Source organism: Ambystoma mexicanum, chromosome 6q (genome assembly GCF_040938575.1).
Source record: "Ambystoma mexicanum isolate Mex_15411 chromosome 6q, UKY_AmexF1_1, whole genome shotgun sequence".
NCBI lineage: Eukaryota > Metazoa > Chordata > Amphibia > Caudata > Ambystomatidae > Ambystoma > Ambystoma mexicanum.
In genome coordinates, this window is record NC_090937.1 from 215,354,827 (window position 1) to 215,375,488 (window position 20,662).

A 20,662-nucleotide genomic window follows, 5' to 3' on the forward strand; every position below is an offset into this window, starting at 1 on the left:
TGGTGAAAACTTACGCGACCAGAAGGCTAAATGATGTAGCTGGCCAGTTTGTGGGTCCCTTTGCGATAGAACAGCTCCCATCGCCATGCTGGAGGCGTTTGTTTCCACCACATACGGAAGATATGGGCGAGGGTATCGTAAGATCGGGGTGGAAGTGAATCTCACCTTGAGTTCTTGAAAGGCCTTTTCTGCCTCTTCTGTCCACTGGAACTTCTTGTTGCACTTCCTCAATAATGATGTGATTGGATGTACTATTTGAGAAAATCCCGGGATAAATCAGCGGTAAAAGTTTGCAACGCCCAACATGCTCTGTATCCCTTTGAATGAACTTGGGGCTGGCCAGTTTAGAATGGCGTCAACCTTGTGCACATCCATTCGGATTCCCTTTGGAGTGAGGATAAAGCCAAGGAACTCTACCTCGGTGACATGAAATGAACATTTTTCGAGTTTCGCGTAGAGGTGATGTTGGCAGAGCTCCGTAAGGGCGGAACGAACATGCTTGACGTGGTCCTGTTTCGAGGCCGAGTATACTAGGATATTGTCTATATAGACCAGGGCACAGATGTCAATCAGCTCTCTCAAGACATCGCTCATGAAATACTGAAATGCGGCAGGGGCATTGCAAAGGCCAAATGGCATTACCTGGTATTCATATAAGCCATATTTGGTATGAAACGCTGTCTTCCAGTCATCCCCCTTTTTAATTCGGACAAGATGGTATGCCCCTCTAAGGTCCAATTTCGTGTAGATTTGGGCATCTTTTACCTGGTCTAACAATTCCGGAATAAGCGGCAGGGGGTAACGATTTCTAACGTTTTTTTGGTTCAGCGCGTGGTAGTCGATGTAGGTCCTCAAATCTCCTTCCTTCTTCAGCACGAAGAATAGGGGAGATGCTGCAGGTGACTTTGAGGGGCAGATAAAACCATTAGCCAGGTATTGATCTAAGTAGGACTTCAAATGTTGATTCTCTGGTTCTGTAAGCGCATAGATTAAACCACAAGGGATTTGTGCACCAGGTACCAGATCGATCTGGCAATTATAGGGTCTGTGTGGTAGCAAGGTGTTAGCTTGTTCCTTTTGAAACACATCTTGAAACTCCTGGTATTCACTTGGTAGGGTACCGATCACACCCAGGGCAATTTCCGCTGTTCCCTGGACAGATGGGCTTGTATTCGTTGACTTCCTTCCTTTATAATAGCAAATGCGAGTACTGCCTTCGGAAAAGACCAATTCCCTTGCACACCAATCGATATGCGGATTGTGTGCGACCAACCATGGCATCCCTAGGATCAACCGGAACTGAGGCGCCTTGATGAGATCGAAAGCGATAGATTCCCGGGGCCGTCCTGACATAGGAGGGTTAGAACTGTTGTGCGCTTGGATACTGGTCCGGAAGCGATTTCTGCACCGTCAACGGTGGTCACTGTCTCGGTGGTCGACTTAGGGCACAGAGAGAGCCCCATCTTTGCTGCAAGATCCTGGTCCATATAATTCCCAATGGCTCTGCTGCCGATGTATGCTTCTACAGTATGCATCCTAGATGTGGTTGATTAGGATCACAGGCAACGCAAAATTGGAGGTCTGTAGTTGACTTTCTTTGCCCGACAAATGGACCCCTACATTTGCCGGGCTTGGTAGTTTTCTGACTCTTCATTCATGTTTTCCTTATCCATGGCTCCTATGGTCCTCCTTGGTGGATTTACTAGGTACTCCTTGAGGAAATTACCTGCTTTTCTGCAGAATAGGCATAGCTGCTGTTCCCTCCTCTTGTCTCTTTCAGCTTTGGTTAAAGGAGGTCTTACTCCTCCTAGTTGCATTGGCTCCACGGAACTGTCTGTCACTCGTGGAACATGGTCCTTAGACCACACGAACATAGGGCGAGTTTCTGGTCTGCTCCGATTTGCTCTTCGGTCTTGCAACCTGTGATCAAGTTGAACCACAAGGTTGATAAACTCTGCACAGTCTTTTGGTGGATCCACCACTTGGGCAAGAACATCCTTTAGCTCCCCCGTAGGCCCCGGTGAAATAGCATGGTTCTCTTTTCCTCTGGCCACCCTGCTTCGACCACAAGCCTGTTGAAGGTCGCTATATATGTTAATAAATGTTGGTTTCCTTGACGGAGGGACAAGAGTTTGTTGTCTAGTGCCTGTCCATGAGTACGACGGGCGAAGAGCTTTTCCATCTCCTGCTGGAAGCCCCCGAAGTCACGTAGCCGTGGGTCATCCTGACTAACGAAAGGTACAGACCATCTGCAGCACTGCCACTCAAATAAGACAACACAAAGGCCACCCGTGATAGATCATTAGGAAAGGCCCCAGGTCTGCAAAGAAAATGGAGGCGACACTGGTTCATGAAGGTTGCATACTTCCTAGGATCCCTCGTGAAACACTCCGGTGGGGCTAAAGGAACTGCTCCTGGGAGGGTGATCTTCACCGGATTGATCGGCGGTGCTGACATAGATGGAATGTTCCCAGGCAATGGGGCTTGTCCGGCCTGCGATTGAAGGAGTTGTCTACTTAAATCATCAGTGTGTTCCTTGGCCACTATCAATTCTCTCCACAAGGTGTTGGTCTCCTGCCTGGCTGAATGCACCTCAGCGTGTGACTGCCCCAGCATCTGAGCTAACTGGTCAGTTTCCGAGGTTTCCATGACGCCCAGGTGGGTTGTGGTTTGTGAGGCTTTGCGTTCTGTAACGCTCACCTGGTATCCACGGGGACGCCACCCAATCTGGCTGAACTGCTTCCGATCTTGGACCCACTCCCTTGGACTCTTGTTCAGCTGCGGACCAGGTCTTGGTTTTTGGTATGGTACGGTCTCCGTCCTGCTGTTCTGGGAGGGGTGCGTTGTGGAGGGGCACGTTGCAACCTAGTTGCTTCACTGGTGCGGGCCCCTCAGAGTCGAGACCTTCTGCGACTCAGTTCGCCAAGTAAGTCTGATGTTTTGACAGCTTGTCCTTTATTTCTAATTGCCCCTATTAATGTCTTTCTTTCTGTCTTAGGTGTGGAAGGAGTTCTGGTGATGCCGTGCTGGATGGGGCTGTGCCCGAGATGGTAAGTGAAAGTGCGGAGCGCGGCGCTATGTGCTTTTCTTGTGCTAACCTGTGTTGTTCCTTTCTTGCAGGCCACCGTGATGTTCCCGACTGTATGTTGCCTAGAAGATTGAGAGCGGCGAGTAAGGTGTTGTTCGAACCTCCTTCAAGCACTTATGCGTGTTAATCAGCTTTGTCTTTCTTCTTGCAGGTCGTTGAAAGGCCCGGAATGGATGTGGAACAAAAGCAAGTCCAATTCAGGTACGCGTGCGCCTTTTGATTGCTTTTAAATGTGAAGAATAAACGCTTACCAATGCTGCTTCTCTATTTTCCCCAGGTTGCGACTTCTAGGAGAGAGAGCGAGTGTTCGCCAAGATGCTGGATGTTCGGGATTCTGGAGCGGATGACAGGAGCAGGGCTCACTAACAGCTAAGCGAATACTAACAGTGTTCTTGTTTTCTTGTTCTTGCAGGTATCGGGCCCAGAATGCTGAGGTAGATCAGACAGACCGTGGTGAGCGTCACGCTGCGACCAGCAGAGTAACGCGAAGCGTGTTCTCCAGCTTGAGCGTGGCTTATATAGCCTCCAGGTATCCCAGGTGCACCCAGGCCTAACCACACCCTAAATGCTAGACCGCATGGCTCAGTTCTGGAACTGAGCCATGTGGGCATCCATGTTGTGAAACTGCCATTGTGAGTTCCAGTTCTCCCATTTCCTATGGTGCAGCCCATGTGGCCTGACTGCCAGGGCTAGGGGCAGGGGTCATGACAGTTTGTTCTAGTCAGAGAGGGTAAGGAAAGAGATGCAAGAGGTTGTAGATTTTGTAAACATGAGGACTAGAAGACAAGCTAAGGCACTTAAATTTAAACTGTCCTTGACTTAAGAATTTTATTTTTGATTATAGTGAAAAGATGTTATATAATACATTTTCTTGGTCTCGATTGATAATGGGGGATCAAATCTCATTGATTATTGGGGTGAATTTTTTTTAAAGGAAATATTAAGAATGTGTGAAGGAATGTATTCTCCTTGGATAGCTACTAGAAGAGGTTCAAAGCAAGGCTGCATATTCGCACCTTACGCATTGAGAAGTACATTGGAAGTACTGTTCGTGCTGTTACTATCTATGTGACGAAATCCTTTGGAAAGTAAATACTGTGATGCCGCCCACTTTTACCCAGAAAGCACTATATATTGTATCAGGCGCCATATGCATATACATTATAAAGTATATGTGTTTCACAGTGTAATACATGAGGGTATCGTCGATAGGGATTATAAATCAATGCATAATTGAAATGCAAAGATCCAGGTAAAAGACATAGGGCCTCATTACACGGAAGGCGGTAATGGTTAACGGCCACCGTTAATGGTAACGGTGACCGTTAACCATTACCGCCTTACTACGATGTCCCTTAGCGGGTTGGTGCTTTAACGCCTGCTTTTTGCGGGCGTTAAAAACCAACCCGCTAAGGGACCTCGAAGCTAATTACGGCACTGCAAAATTGCGGTGCCGTAATTAGCACCTTCCGCATGCCCATAGAGCCCTATGGGGCAGAAATGGGAATGGGGAAGGGCAATGGCGGAAGGGGGATTTACCGCCCCTCCAACCTTGGAATGGGGCGGTAAATCCCCTTTCCGCCAAGGCGGTGCCGGTATTTTACCAGCATGAGCCATGGCGCTTATAGCGCCATGGCTCACCGCCTTCCGTGTAATGAGGCCCATAGAATGCTTATTTATGTATTTTCCCCTGCACATGTACCAAACTGAAAAAGGCGACCCTTCTCTCTTCTTTAAACATTATTTTTTCTACCTATGGGATTGTAAGCATTTGTAGTGAATATATTTTTGTAAAACTGTTTTTGTAGCTAAATTGTGGGGACTATTTGCCTTTAACACAACTTTTGCTTCAAAGTTTATAAAATGACTTTGGTACCATATCTGCTTTGGGGGAAAAAAAATGTTTGTTTGTTTGTTACTGACTAGATTCCGATAAAATAAATTAGCACTTAACCCATCTACACCAAACCGGCATGGCAGCAACCAGGAGAGAAGGCGTGCCATTGTCATGTAGTTCAAGAAGAGGTTTTGTTGCATTTCATCCTTCTCTGTTTTCAAGTGCATTTGTTTTAAGCAGTGCTGTCCTACTTTGTAATACCTCCATCTTCTTTCTGACCAGTCTGTATGTCTTGCTCTGGGAAGGTTCCTGACTTCAGCATTTAGAATAAGAACACTGTTACAATAATAATAATTTAGCATTTATATAGCGATCAGGGTCGAACTGGGACAAGAAATAGGCCTGGACACCAAAAAAAAAGTGGCCCACCCCTCGTCTCAAGAAAGTGGCCCACCCCTCGCCTCAGAAAAGTGGCCCACCTCGCACCTCATAAAAGTGGCCCTCAAACCATCATCCATTTATTGTGTCAATTCACAACTTTACAGAAAATGCTACTTATGGAGGGTTCATGTGTCTGTTACATTACAACACAACTCATAAAATAACATAACTTTGCATAGTTTTGTGACGGGGTCCACAGCTACAAGGCGCAGGAGTGACATGAACCTACCACCCCCACTGCGGTTTTGAGACCTGCTGCAAGTCGATGCTTATATAGGGTTCCGAACCCCAGCATGAAAGGAGGGTTAGGGTGACGATGGTTGGATAGGAAGTGGGGGAAGTAGGAAAACCAGAATGAGGTTTAGGGAGATGTTGTATAGCATTGTTCCTAAGTACACTACGAAAAATATGGTTATGATTTCACTAATGTGATATACATTTCATACAAAAATGAACCACCATATGTATCATTAAAATCTCTATTCATATTGTTATTTTAGTCTTACTCACGGTTCCCTTATGGGCTGTGGCCAGGTCAGAAAACGTCCATGGCCGGAGTGCTGATCTTTGAAAGATGCTGTCTGCTCTTAGTCGCTTTGAAGATAGCTGCGGTATTCTCCTTTCTCCCTTTTGTAAGGGTTGGGGCAAAAAAGGGGGGCCTCCAGATTTCTGCCACAAAATTTATGCCGTGCCTGGTCCTGTAGCAGGGGAAGAATTCCGCCTGCTTGCCCTTCTGTAGCACCATTGTTTAAACTGGTGTTCATTCGCTGATCCTTGCTCTGTTCCGTCATGCTATAGGCTGGTGAGCAGAGCACCCCGCTGTCGGAAGGGCTGGGAAAGTGTCGGTGCTCCGGCTGTCTTGATCCTCGTGGATGCTTAACAGAAAAACTGTTGCCTCACCTCTCTCCGTGTGTGAAAGCAGTCCTGTGGTGCCTGCAAAATTCGGCTTTCAGGTGTTGCAGGCCAGCAATTTAAACAATTACTTTTTCCATGTATTGGAGTGTCCGTCGCAGGGGGCCGCGGGAGTCTGCTTACATACATTTTGACAAGTGCTATTTCAAAAGCCGCTTGTCAGTCAGCTAATTTAATTTCTTGTAGCCGCCTGCCTTTGCCTTCCCAAGCACACAGTTGATCCCTTGCCACGCTGACCCAGCTTAATTTGTTCTGGGAAGCTGCGGATGTGCTGGAAATGCTGGGGCACTGACGGTCGCCCACCCAGTGGCACTCGCTGTGTTTTGTTACACACGGGCACGGACCATTCTTCCGAATCCCCCAGGGCCGTCTTGTGTGAGGCCCTTGCCACTGCTGACACTGCATCATTTCTGCTGTATTGGATGGGCTGGGGAAGTGTCAGTCTGCCAATGCCGCTCCTGAAGCTCGGTTCCTCAAGAGAGCAGTATGTTCTTAGTTCTTTCTTTTTCTTCCCATAGGCCGCCTGTACCTGAATGAGCTGGAAGGTGAGCGCAGGCCTGCCCATGCTGCTGCCTCCTACAATCACTAGCCGGTACATTGCCTACACTGAGCAGTCATTCCAGCCCGCCATGGGGGTGAGGGGTTGGGGGACCCGAGGCAGGCCTGGTTTTTCCGCAGGGGCAAATGAAGAGGTCCCAGGGCCACAGCAGGCCCGGGGCTGCCTCTGCCTGCTCCTCCTGGTGCTGGCTCTCCGGTTTTTGGCATCCGAGGCTTGGACTGGTCCACTTCCGTGCACCTTCAGTTCTGCTTATAGGCAGCACCGGCTCTTCCTTTCCTTAGCGCATTGTGCTGCCGCCGTCTTTGGCTTTTGCCTGCTGTGCTGATGTCATGCGGGATGGGACAAAGTCACTGCCTTCCCAGCGCGGCATCCAATGTTTAGCTTCCAGTGGGCCAAGGAACGCGCCTGGCTCTCCATTTCCTTCCTGCGGGCCGCTTTTAGTTTCCTTATCGGAGGCTGCCGTGCTGAGTCTGAGTCAGGTAAGTATGGAGGTATCACGCCTGCTGCCCCTCTGGGGCTTCGTTGACACCCTCGTGTGCCGGGGGTTAAATGTTTCATTGCTGCTGCCGCCTGCAGCCATTGTTTGCTCCCTCTCGTTGTTGGTCCATGTCGTCCTGCTTTTTGCATTCTGCTGAGGTGTCGGAGGGGTTGGACAGAGTCACTCCTCTGCTGCACGGCATCGGTTTGCTATCCTGCTTCCTGCGAGCGGGAACAGCCCTGGATGTTTCCGATTCTTTCCAGCAATACCACTTTTCTAGTAACATAAATCACTGCCTCTCCTGCCGCCTCCCCCATTGCTGTCACTCTCTCTCCATGTCTTCATTGCCCTTTCAACCTCTGCAGCCCCATTTTTATAGGGCCAGCGCTGGCGGTCCCCAGGCACAACAAGTTGTTTTGAACTTTGCAAAGAAGTGCAACAAATTTGCTGCTTCCTGCAAAGTTGAAAGCAACATAATGTGTGCGCTGGCGCCGCCACTGTGCTGTGGTCCCAGCCAGGCCCAGCCCAGCCCTGCATGCAGCCTCCTGGCTCCTGTTGCTGTCGTTACTCTGCTGCGGGTGCTTTTCCGCTTCTTTTTTTTTCTTCCTCACACTGGCCCAGCATGGGCAGAAACCGGCCCCCAGTCAGGGACTGACCCATATCGTATCCGCCACGGGCTGATTGGCTGAGGGGCCAATCCACCCCTGATAGCGATACGATCCCTCAGGCATCTGAGCGCTGCATAATATTACCCATGGTGTGCGGTGCCTGGATTCGAACCCGCATTTGCAGGGTACAGATGTGACTACCTTTGACGTTCTACTATGTATCAACTTCCACTTGTACCTACTTATATCTTAAGATGTCTTGTAAAGCGCCCAGACATCCCAGGGTGTGGTGTGCTTTATAAATAATAAACAAACAAAGAAACAGAGCGCTCTGCTCGCTGTGCTATCAGACCGGCTAATGATACAGTTATGATACTTTGACTGTGTTTTCTTATGTGTTGTCCTCTTCTTTCTTTTGCAAGTATGTCTTTTTTTTGTATTATTGTATTGTATTTCATGTATTTGTGGATGATTTGTTTTATTCTAAATAAAGTACATTTTCATTAGACTTTGCTTTATTTTACCAACAAACTATAAATTAGGAATGTGATATCTTTTGAATAATGCAATTGCATTTAAAAAACATTTAAAACAAAATAATTAATAGTTTAAACAAGAATTATACATAAAACAGAAGTCTAACCTATTGAAAGAAAACAAATATAAATGTAATAATGAACACTCTTAAATGTTGAAAGCATTGCACTCACTATACCAGTGAGAGGAAGCATTCGAGAATGAAACAAAGGAGGGCTCTGGGCAAGATTAGGAATGGCTAGTGAAGAGGATTGGTGTTGGAGTGGGGGTGATGAGAAAACAGGCAAGGGAGACAAAAAAGGAGATGGATTGGCATTCTTAGTTATGGATGGCAAGCATGCCCTGGGAGATTACCCCTAAAACTAGATATGAAATAATAAAATGTGGTTGCATGTTTGCCCAAATAGATTAATAATGATGTACTACTATCCTTTCTGTAAACCTCTTTAGTGTTATGCGAATGTACGAGGGGGAGCTATGCAAACATTAGAAGGACTTGATCTCTTCTTGACAGTTGGTTAATAGACTGGGGTATCACACATTTGCTGAGGGATATAGAGGAGAAGGGCTAATCACAACAATGGGGAGACTTACTTTGGCAGTTTGAACTGCACACCCGTAGCCAGTAAAAAAAGCACATCCAATCAGGCAGACTCTCTCAGGTGGGGCAGCTGCATCAATTTTTGTCACAGAGATTTCATTTACAACTGTGTACTCCGAGAAAGTGCTGGTGCCACAGACGTTGTAAATCATCTTTCCGTTGCAGCTAAACCGGCTGGTGTTGTCATCCATCAGGCCGATGAATGATCCAATGCTAGGAAAAAAAGAGATGGACATTTTAGGAGTTTTCCATATGGTTAATATATTGAAATTAGTGTAAATGTGAGGGAATTGTAACCAAAAACGGACTCATTCTTAGCGCATAAGTTGCTTTTTTTACTCTTGCAGCAATGGCACTCTCCACACTGCGGCATATAGAGCGGGATCACTTTATCACCTGTGGAGAAAAAATACAAATGTTTGTACAATGTAAGACTTCGACGAGAATAAGCAGAATCAAATACTGAATCAATGCCAATGATGTCCACATATATCCACAAGCAACGCCATGTGTCCCCAGATCTCTGTAGCAATGCAAATAGAATCATGCACTCTGGCACATAGTGTGCCATTACCTGCGGGCCAACCTGCTCTTGTCATAGTTCTTACTAATGATGGCTTCCACAAGACAACTGATCCACACAACTAGGATCATGTGGGCACTCCTACGTTAAGGGAGTATAAGGGAGGAGGAGTATCTGCCTATTCTTGTCTGCTTACTGCATTTTTATGTCTGTGCCAAATACGCCGTACCTATTGGGAAAGGGCTGTTACCAGTTTCAGCATAGACCCAAATTAAGGGAGAAAACCGTGCTGTAGTATCATATTTACACTCCTGTACACATGGTCATGCCTTTGTAGACTAAGGCCTCCCTCCTCAAAGATACAAAGTGGGTAAACAGGGTGTATAGAGCATGAGACTGGTTCCCAGCATGGCTGCTAAGTTGGATCATGGGCATGCTTTTGTGGACCTGCCCATATAGCCACAAGGCACCAATCAAATTGATGAGACAAGAGTGGTCCTAAAAAATAAAAGTTAGAATCCAAAGAGTTCTGCTGTTACAAACCCACATGGATGAAATCAGATGATGGCACAATGGTTGTTAGGTAATGCAGAAGCCGCTGAAATGCCGTTGTTGTGGATCCATGAAGAGAAATATGGTAATTCACGCTGAACATTCAGTGAGCGTTTAGTGCTACAGAAAGCAGAGTGCGTTTGTTGTGGACTTTGGCACAATCAAAGGCAGGGCAGGCACAGAAGCAGGAATAATCAGACAACCCAGTCCCATGCAGAGCATTCCATGTGGCAGGGCCATAATGACACACAGATGAAGCACGAAGTACAGGTCTCCAGTGCTACATTTTCATCGTCAGGGATCTCGCCAAGGAAAATTGACAAAATGAAGGGCAGCAGCATCAGAACAGGTATGTGATACACCTAATATACTGCCATCCTGCTTTTTGATAAAGGGCAGAGGCGTAGCCAGGACTGTCTAACAAGTGAGGACTAAAGCTGATGTAGTGGGGCCAACCACAGTGACATTAACATCCATAAATGCCCCCACAGCGCTGCTGAGTGGGCATTTACAGATATTGGGTGGACCTTGCCTGCTCAGGCCCTATCCTGTCTACACCTCTGATTATGGGCCCTGACAACATAAGGCTGCCTATCCCTATTGCAGGAATAATGGAACATACAAAGGAGACGGTGAAATAAAAGGCATTTATCACCCTACTCCTACAGATCTCCTCCTTTTATGGGATGCAGACAACACCACTCCAAGCATAAGAGATACTCCAGATCACCGGTCACCTGACAGATGCCCGAATTGTGTAGCTGGTTAAATGCTCAGTGGCAGAAGCATTGTGGGAAGACCAGATTCCTGCTGCTCCACTGATAGCATTAGTGGTACCTCTTATTGTGGATCCAGGGATCAACCCTGCTGTCCAAGATGGAGGACAGGATGAAGACAAGAATCCCCCCTCGCTTTCCCCTTTCCCTCTTGGGATGCAGGGGATGATGAGAAGAGTGCAGAATTCTGGTATACATATATAAGGTGAGGTGGATTTCGAGAGCATCCTTGAACATATCCGCTTAAACATGAAAGTCCAGGGATCTGCCTTGTCACCTGAGGAAAAGGTTTACAAGAATTTCAAAAACATCATGTCTGCAGTTCGTCCTTTTGTTAATGATATGGAAACTCGACTCTGGAATGAATGGAAGGATATTGAAAAGCCATAGTTCCTGAGATACCTGTTTAAATTGTATTTACTAGTCAACTAGTAACCTGTATTTCTAGCAAAACTTGTAACTAAGACACTTTCTTGTAACAGCGCATTGATGCCTCCGGGCTGTTAGCGCACTTTATAAATTAAAAAAAAAAAATAACGTTCATACTAAATACCCAAGCAATGTTAACCTTGATGACAAATGATGAACTTATTAGTTAAGGTAACTGCATTCCCAATGAGGCTACTCCAGCGGACCAAGTGGACCAATAGACTTCTAACTATCTAAAGATAACCTCCTCAGAAATCAAATACCAATGACCTGAGCATGCTTAGGGTGCACACTGAAATACCTGATGCTGGTCTTCAAGACTCTCTATGCAGTATATAACCAAGAGACTGAAGTTAGTCCTTGGCTTAGGGTTATGAAAAGGCAGGTTCAGTTAATCTCTGACATAAATTGCTATGTTGTTAGAGGGAAGCTTGTCGATAGCCAACAGTGTAACACTTGGCTGTGGAATTGGAAAGCCGAAGCATCTGGTAAAGCAATTAGAACCTAACACTTTGGGGCACATCTGTTTTTTCCAGGAGAAATCATTTAAGAACAGGAAATAAGTGTTGTAATTTAAGGATAGAGAAAAATACTTGACTATGCCAGCATTTAGGAGTTATTTACTCCGAGTGGCTTCTCTGGTCACTCAAGATGCATTTCATCAAAGAAGAAGAGATAAGCCCTGTCGGGGAAGATCATTGGGTCCTCATCCCACCACTACGGCTATCCCACAAAGCATGACTATGCCACTCTATGAAGAGGATTATGGTAGGGGCTGCTAGTCTATTTTCTTGAGACTTGAAGAGGCGTCTCAGATTTGTTGGTACAGAAAATGATGCATAGAAGGATATTCATACGGACTGCAGGGAAATTCCATCAGATTCCAACCTCTATGTAACCCCTCTACCCAGGACATCTGCCAAAGGCGAGATCATTCAATCGGGTATACAGTGGATGCTGACAAAGAATGACATCATGAGTGGGCCACACTTCGGTCACAAAAGCAGGGTTCTCTCCATTATATTTCTAGTGAATTAACCCTGAGGAGAATTCCATCCAGTGCTTGATTAGAAAAGGCTGAGCAGGTTTTCAGACCATTGTCTTTGCACAAGGGGATGCCGCATCAGGTCCTTGCATCCCACCCCTGCTGCCGGCCAGTGCTGTTGGTTTATTAGAAAATTGCTTACCTACACATGCTTATCCAAGAATCCCACCAGACATTCCTTCAGTTTCTAGAGGGATCCACATGAAACCAGTTCCACGTATTTCCTTTTAGATTTGCTGCACCCCTCATAGTATTTACTGAGGGTTTGGCACTCATTGTGGGTCTCTTTCATGAGGAAGAAATACTGAGTTATCCTGATTTGTATGGCAGGATTAGCCACGTAGAGTTCTACTGAGATCCCTCGCATTACAGCAGCACCTGGAGGAGTTTACCTGTGGGTTAAAAGATGGTGCATATTTGCTTTGCTTTCATACTCTGTTTTGAAGGAGCAGACATTTTATGCCTGCATGAGATTTCATGCAGGTGTAAAACCAATGGATTCCATTTCAATACACCTTGCAATTGCACCTGCTCAATAGCCTGAAGATTGTATTAGAATCAATAATGAAGCAAAATGTAGAGGCAGTATTTTATTTCGCTCAAAGCAGAGAGTAAAATCGAAGAGTAAAGAAGATTGTGCCTCGTTTTACTGTTCACTTTACAACTCCTCTTTGAGAGTGAAGACAATTGCATGGAGGAGACCAAACAACTTGTAGTGCAAGCGTTGGCAGTCCCGTGCAATGCATAACAATTTTTGAAAAATGACTATTAAATGATTAAATTGAGGTGTAAAAAGAAGGTGTATTGCTTTTACGCCTCCATTCAATGCTGTGTCCCATTTTCCTGCTCGTTCACGTTGTGTCCGCGTTGCTTTCCTCCTTGGTCCTGAAGGAGCACGTGGTTGTGTGCCTGCATGGAGTTTTTTGTAAAATGCCTCCCACAGCCTATTTATTTATTTATTACATTTGTATAGCGCACAGCAGCCCTTGGGCATTGAGGCACTGTTACTTGAGGGGAGCTTAGTTAGAGGGAGAGGGCACATGGGGAGCAGCAGTTGTACATTGAGCAATAAGAGCAACTATACATTAGGATACATATTATTTACATATGAACATAGTTATGTCACATCTATGTTGAATCACATTGATGTGATAAGCAGGTAGGTCATGGCTGTAGATTGTGGCGTGCTTCAGGTGAAGAGCACCGTTTTCATGGCTTTGCGAAAGGTCATGAGGGAGGCCTCGCCTCGTATAGAGGGAGGTAGGGCATTCCAATGTGCTGGTGCTAAGTAGGGGAAGCTGGGGTCACCAAGCTCGAATTCTTTTTAGCATAGGCACATAGAGCGTGTTGGTGTAGGGTGTCCTAATTGGCCTTGTGGAGGAGCAGAGGTGAATCCTCTGTGAGAGGTAATTGGGTGCAGAGTGGTAGATGCACTTGTGGATCAGTGTCAGGGTTTTGAATAAGATTCTCTCTTTTATTGGAAGCCAGTGGGCTGCTTTCCTAATGGCAGTAACATGCTCTCTTTTCCCGATACCTTGAGCTGCGCGGAGTGCGTTGTTCTGGATGACTTGTAGTCTGTCCAGGTTTTTGGTGGAGGTTCCAAGGAAGAGGACATTGCAGTAGTCTAACCTTGAGCCTGTGATGGCTCTGGCTATGTTGGTGCAGTTATCTTTGGAGAGAAATGGTCTAGCTGTGTTGATTAGTTTGGCATGGTAGACTGCCGAGGAGGTGATAGCACTGACTTGTTTACTCATGGATAGATCGGCGTCTAAGTAGACTCCAAGGGTTTTGACTGAGTCTGATACAGGAATTTTGATGGAGTCAATAGTGAAGTGGCTTATTTGTGAGTCAAGGTTTTTTAATGTGTTGGGAGAACCTACCAGGAGGAGTTCTGTCTTGTCAGAGTTGAGGCACAGTCCGTTTGCTGCCATCCAGGCCTGGATGGTGTTGTAAATGTCGTTAAGCATAGCAGAGTCCATGTCATAGTTGCCGTGAGGCTGAGGAGGATCTGGGTATTGTCCGCGTAGTTTGTGTAGGAGATACCCTTAGCATTGAAGATGAGAAAGAGTATGCGAGTAAAGATGTTGTAGAGGGTGGGGGAGAGGCAGGAGCCTTGTGGAACTCCACACAGCATGATGGTAGGTGAGGCGTTGGCTAGGTCTGAGAATACTTGCATGGTTCTGTCTTGTAGGAAGGAAGTGATCCAGGTCGTGGCGTCGGGGGAGAATCTGGCTGTAGTGGAAAGGTGGTGACATAGGACATGGTGGTTTACAAGGTTGAATGCTGCAGAGAGGTCGAGGAGTAGGAGTAGAGCTGGTTTGCCTAGGTCTCTGGCATCGTCCATCTGATTCTTTAGGTCAAGTAAGGCGGTTTCTGTCCTACAATATGACATCATCAAAACAGAATCTTCCAAACTGGTTGTTTTCTGTGGAATGACTCAAGGCAAACACATATATTGATAGAACACTCTTACAATTTGATGCTTTGCATTGGGGAACAATTTCATGTTTTTAGGAACCAATGGTTGCCTTTGGAACCCCTCCATGGAGCCTGTGTTGACACCCTTGGCAGCTGTAGAGAACTGTTTTATTATATTATCAGCCTTGGGATGTCTCCCCCATGAATGTCATCAGCTTCATCTACTGAGGTGTTCTAAGTGACTGGTAGACAATGAGATCCATGTTTGAGTTCTCTCACACTCAGGGGCCAAAGTTGGAAAATCCCTCACCATGGATGATGAAAACACTCACGGTTTGAGGGAGTTTATGTGGCCAGCAATTCCACCCTGAACGAGCCAAGAGAGTGTGAGGTAATTTTTGCCTTACCTCCTAAAACCATCCTTGGGAAATATAAAACATATTTTGTCACATTTTCCATTTCCTTGCTTCGGCAGGTTTGTCCCTTATTAAATTGCTCAAATAAAACTATCATCCTGTCACCCTTCCCTACGTTCAAGAGGGATGTCCCTCCGCCAACACTTGTAAATATTCAACAACTAACTGGACTTCTGTTCACATTCCCAACACTTTCCGTGCCATTCGGACCTCTTGCCCCTTTCATTATTAATAATATGCCTACCACCATGCCACTCTCTCCACTCACTCAGGGTTCACTCTGACCTGTGTAATATTTGAGATCCAGCCTTTTACCACCACCCCTACATCACGTTTTGGATTTTTTTCACCTTCCCAAGAAGTCTGCACCTTGCTGCCACTGCCCTTGGCTATATCGGCATGCCAGAATGGCAGACTTGCTGCCAAGTGCATCTGCTTCTCCTCGGCTTGCCTCATGCATGTAGAGACCTTAGGTAGGCAGAGGAGACAGCGGGTGAGGTGATGATGGAGCATCATTCCTTCCACTACTTCTCTGGGCTCTGTAGAAACAAAGCTTGGTGGTGGTGCAGCCACATCTACATGCATGTCACTTTACACTTTATAGTCCCTTGGAGGAGAGGAGGAGAACTTGTTGGAGGCTGCAGCTGCCTTATGTTTTATTAGAAGACAAACCTCTACACTGATATGCCACCACATTATTGTACAATGTAATACAGCTATGATGTCAAAGACGAGCTCAACTTCCATCATTCTACTTGCGGCCTACATTGAAATGTAACACAACAGATTTCTAAAATAAAGGATCACTTCACATACTATAATTAACAATCATTTGTAAAAGTGCCCATTATGAAATTCAGTAGGCAGAAAAAATCGAGCACAAACTAAAATAAATGTGTGCACAGTTAGCTTTTTTATCTGGAACACTTTGTAAAAAGTGGCAGTTGCTTAAAGGGGACTTCCAACATTCGTACTTTGTTGCTATTGTTTCTCCTGTAAGTAGTTTACCTCCTTCAAAAACAGTGTGCCAAAGGAAAAATTGAAGCTCCTTTACTCTTTCCTTTTATTCTCCTTTTACGCTGTGGTTTGTGAAAAATGTAAAATGTCACCTGCAAGATTTCCAACTGGTGAGCCTGACTTTTAATAAATGAAACGATGCAGGTTATCTATCTCACAAAGGATAGTCTGCTAATCACACACCCCTTTCCAAAAACTCCATGTCAAAATCATACTAAACACATGTGCCCTGCTGCATCCGTCTCCCGCGAGCCTTGTTAGCGGTGTTCCGACACCACCTTCCGTGAGCCCCCAACCCCCGTGACACAGAGACACAGAGATGTTGCTTGTGTGAGCTCTACGGTGGTTCTGACGCCACCGGGGAACGCCCTGTTTATTTATACAGAGCACGCAACAGATTGAACGTCACCCCGTCGCGTGCGCGCCCTTAAAGGGCCCACGCCACACTCCTCCTTTTCCATAACAACAACAATTGAAAAAGGAGAGAATCTAACTACCAAACATTTCACAGCACACAATACAAACCTACTACCCCCATTTATTGACAGCCACCCTGGATCCCTCAGTGGTGTTTTCCACGGCTCAGTCCGTCACATAGTCAATGAGACGGGCAGGTTTCCCACGCCCTGTTCTCAGGGAGTACCTCCTGCCGACGTCTCTGGTCGGTGTGCTCTGACCTGGTCCGCTCTGGGCGGGAGAGTTCACGGCGGGGGCCTCACCCCCACCCTCGTCCAGTGCCTCTTCGCCCTCTCGGTCGTCAGTGCTGCCCACTTTCGGCTCATCCAACCTCTTGAAGAAACTGGCATTCCTGGTCACTGATAAAGTCCCGTCAGAGGCGGTCACCATGGACCCCTTCACCGCCACGACATCCATGGGAGTGGGTTCATACGTGAGGGAGAGTTTGCCCTGTGGGTGGCGATTCTTCACTAGCACTTCATCACCCAAGGCATTAGTGGGTGGTCTCAGCCCTCTCAGGATGTTTTCAGTCTGCATTCTGGTCAGTCGGTCCGCCTCCACCTGTTCGTTGTCAATGACAGCCGGCTCCCGAACTCCCACCTCAGGAATTATGTCTCTCGGGCAACGTTGGAATAGGGCCTCTGCAGGTGCCACACCAGTTGATGAATGGGGTGTGGTCCGATATCCCCGCAGAAATACGTACAGCGCCCTCTGTAGGCACTCGCCCTTCCCTTTGTTCAGTGTACGCATCATGCGCTCTGCCTCCCCGTTTGCCCTAGGCCAGAGCGGGGTGACCCTTCTGTGTTGAATGCCATAGTCCCTCATGAGTTCAGTGAAGCTCTCGCCTTGGAATGGTGCCCCGTTGTCGGAACACAGAACAGAGGGTAGTCCATGAGTGGCGGAAATTTTCTCCAGTGCTATCACTACGTTGTCAAACGCCACCGACTCTATGAATTCAACCTCAGATATCGAGACCACTCGTCCACCACCACTAGGAAGTGAGTGCCCTGTGATGTGGACCCCGAGTCCGCGTGCACCACCTCCCATGGTCTTGTCCCTCTTGGCATTGTCTCGATGGAAGGCTCCCTAGGGGCCGGTGATGTGGCCTGGCACCACATGTATGATGCCACAAACTCCTCAACTCGCCGTTCGAGCTCAGGGAACCACACCTTCTGGCGGAGACGAGCTTTCGTCTTGGGGGCTCCTTGATGACCTTGGTGTGCACCAGGGTGATAACCTGTGGGATTTTGGTCTGGGGCACCACGATCCTTCCACCTCTCAGTAAGAGCCCTGACTCCGAAAATGTCAGTTCTTCGCGCCCCGCCACAGTTGCTCCAGAGCCACTCTGGCCTCACACGTTCTGCGGTCCAAAGCCTCCAAAACCGTTTTCCAGGCACCCTGTTGCATGGCTGTCTTTAGAACGGCAAAGCACTCGTCGTTCTTTGACGCTAGCTCCAGCTCCTCCACCTGCATGGAGTTCGGGGTGGCCGTTTCTACGACCAGGCGAACGTGTTCGTCAGCCTCTTCTGCTGACGTGGATGCATGAGAGTCCCCTCTTGGATGACGAGACAGATAGTCCGCAACATTGTTGGCCCCGGGACGATATATCAAGGACACTCCATACTCGAGCAGAGCCAGCATCCAGCGCTCAATTCTCATCGGTGGCATGGAGGAAGAGCCAGCCATGATTGGCAACAGAGGTTTGTGGTCCGTGATGACAGTCACAGGTCGCCCCAGAATGTATAGGCGAAAATGTATACAGCCCCACAAGACCGTCTCGATCTGAGAATACCTTTGTTCTGTATCGGAGAGTGCCTTACTTGCATAGGCTATGGGGCGAATCTCCTGGTCACTCCCCACCTGAGTGAGCACCGCCCCCAGGCCGTAGGGGCTGGCATCCACGACGATCTCCGTCTGCAGGCTCGGATCAAAAAACGCCATGGTGTCCTCCGCCGCCAGAGCATTCTTGATATCATCGAACGCCGCTTGCTCAAGGGGCCCCCACTGCCACACGGTGTCCTTCTTTGTCAAAGATCTTAACGGCTCTGAGCGGGACACCAAGTTCCGGATGAAGCGGCCACAATAAGTGACCATGCCCAGGAAGCGCCTCACCTCTGCAACATTTTCTGGCGGTCGAGCCTCTCTTATGTCCTTCGCTTTGTGGGGATCAGGCGACACCCCATCTGCCTTGAAGACAAACCAGAAAAACTGAATAGTTGTTTTGAGGAATTCACACTTATCCTTGTGCAAGGTGAGTCCCAGCGAGCGAAGACGCTCGAAGGTCTTGGCCAGGCGCGCCAGGTGTTCTGTTTCAGACTTGGCGTACACCAGAATGTCATCGCTGATGTTAAGGACTCCATTCAGATCCGCCAATGCCCCCCTTTTGATGTTCTGGAACACCTCCGCCGCCGAAGACACCCCAAAACTCACAGGCCGATTCATGGAATAATTAGCGCGGCGCAAGTGGGCAAAAACGTGCGAATCGCAGTGGAATAGCGAAAATCGCAGTGCAATTGCGAAAATCGCACGAAAAGCAGCGCACGTCGATTCATGGAAGGCCGTGCGCGAGAAAACCAGCGGATGTGCGATAAAAAGTGCGCGGCGCACGTTGGCGCACAGGCCATCTAACAGCGTGCGCCAGGTCACTGCGAAAATCGCACAGGCCACAGCGAAAATCGCACATAGCGCGGCGCACGCAACAAAAGTAGGCGGAACACGGGCGTAACACTCGGAATGGGGAACAACTTGCCAAAACGTGGGCGTCACAGGGGAAGTACAGGGCACAAGTGCGCGGAACGCCCACACGCTCGCCTACAACACGTATTCATGGAATAGAATAGGGGAAAAAAGCGCACGCTCAAACCAGCGCACAGGCACAAACACGACCGCCACAAGAAAGCAGGCGGTAGAGTCTCTGCGGCTGTAAGAAATGTGCGCCAAAAGGTGCGCCAACTAATCGCACCTATATACTGCCATGATGAATGTCCCATACTGTGGCCCTCCAGGAACAAAGACGTGCAAAGGGGTACCCACAAACACGGACACCCGCTGACAAAAAATACGTGTGCGTGTATACCGGGGTGCGCGGGAAGTCTAACACGCGATTTCAGCAGGGTACGTGCATCACAGGGGTTCGCGTGAAGTTTCACACGCGATCGGGTCTGGGGGAGCGGGCTACGTGTATTTCTGGGGTGCGCGGGAAGTTCCACACGCGAATAGGCTGGGCGCGTGTATTCCAGGGGTGCGCGGGAAGTTCCACACGCGAATAGCCTGGGCGCGTGTATTTCAGGGGTGCGCGGGAAGTTCCACACGCGAATAGCCTGGGCGCGTGTATTTCAGGGGTGCGGGGGAAGTTCCACACGCGAACAGCCTGGGCGCGTGTATTTCAGGGGCGCGCGGGAAGTTCCACACGCGAATAGCCTGGGCGCGTGTATTTCAGGGGTGCGGGGGAAGTTCCACACGCGAACAGCCTGGGCGCGTGTATTTCAGGGGTGCGCGGGAAGTTCCACACGCGAACAGCCTGGGCGCGTGTATTGCAGGGGTGCGCGGGAAGTTCCACACGCGAACAGCCTGGGCGCGTGTATTTCAGGGGTGCGCGGGAAGTTCCACATGTGATTTCACAGTGTGGGTCCTCCCAGGTGTACCCTGTACACCCTCCACGGCCCCTGCAGGCAGCCCACACCACAGGGGACTACCCTGCATCCCTGGTCATGTCCCGCAGGCAGCCCACCCACCATGGGCATGCCCCCCAGCAAAGGCACATGTCTCCTTGAACTAATGAACACCAACTCATGTCCCCTTGCACCCCCACCCCCCAGCACTGTGGGGCACCTGCCAGCAGGCCCCCACCCATGTCCAACTCATGTCTCCCACCACCCCCACACCCCAGCCACCAGGGGCACCCTCCACCAGGCCCCCACTCATGTCACCCACCACCCCCACCCCCCAGCACTGTGGGGCACCTGCCAG

At 48.2% G+C, this 20,662-nt stretch overlaps 1 protein-coding gene across 1 annotated transcript in view; it reads right to left on the reverse strand.

The window, feature by feature from the left end:
- LOC138515893 (alcohol dehydrogenase 1-like) overlaps positions 1-20,662 on the reverse strand; it is a 456,553-nt gene that overhangs the window by 289,550 nt on the left and 146,341 nt on the right. The window contains exons 4-5 of the mRNA XM_069630655.1: positions 9,370-9,457; positions 9,055-9,274 (exon numbers count right to left, since the gene is read on the reverse strand). Of these exons, the coding sequence (XP_069486756.1) occupies positions 9,055-9,274; positions 9,370-9,457 (308 nt within the window). The remainder of the gene's footprint in view (positions 1-9,054; positions 9,275-9,369; positions 9,458-20,662) is intronic.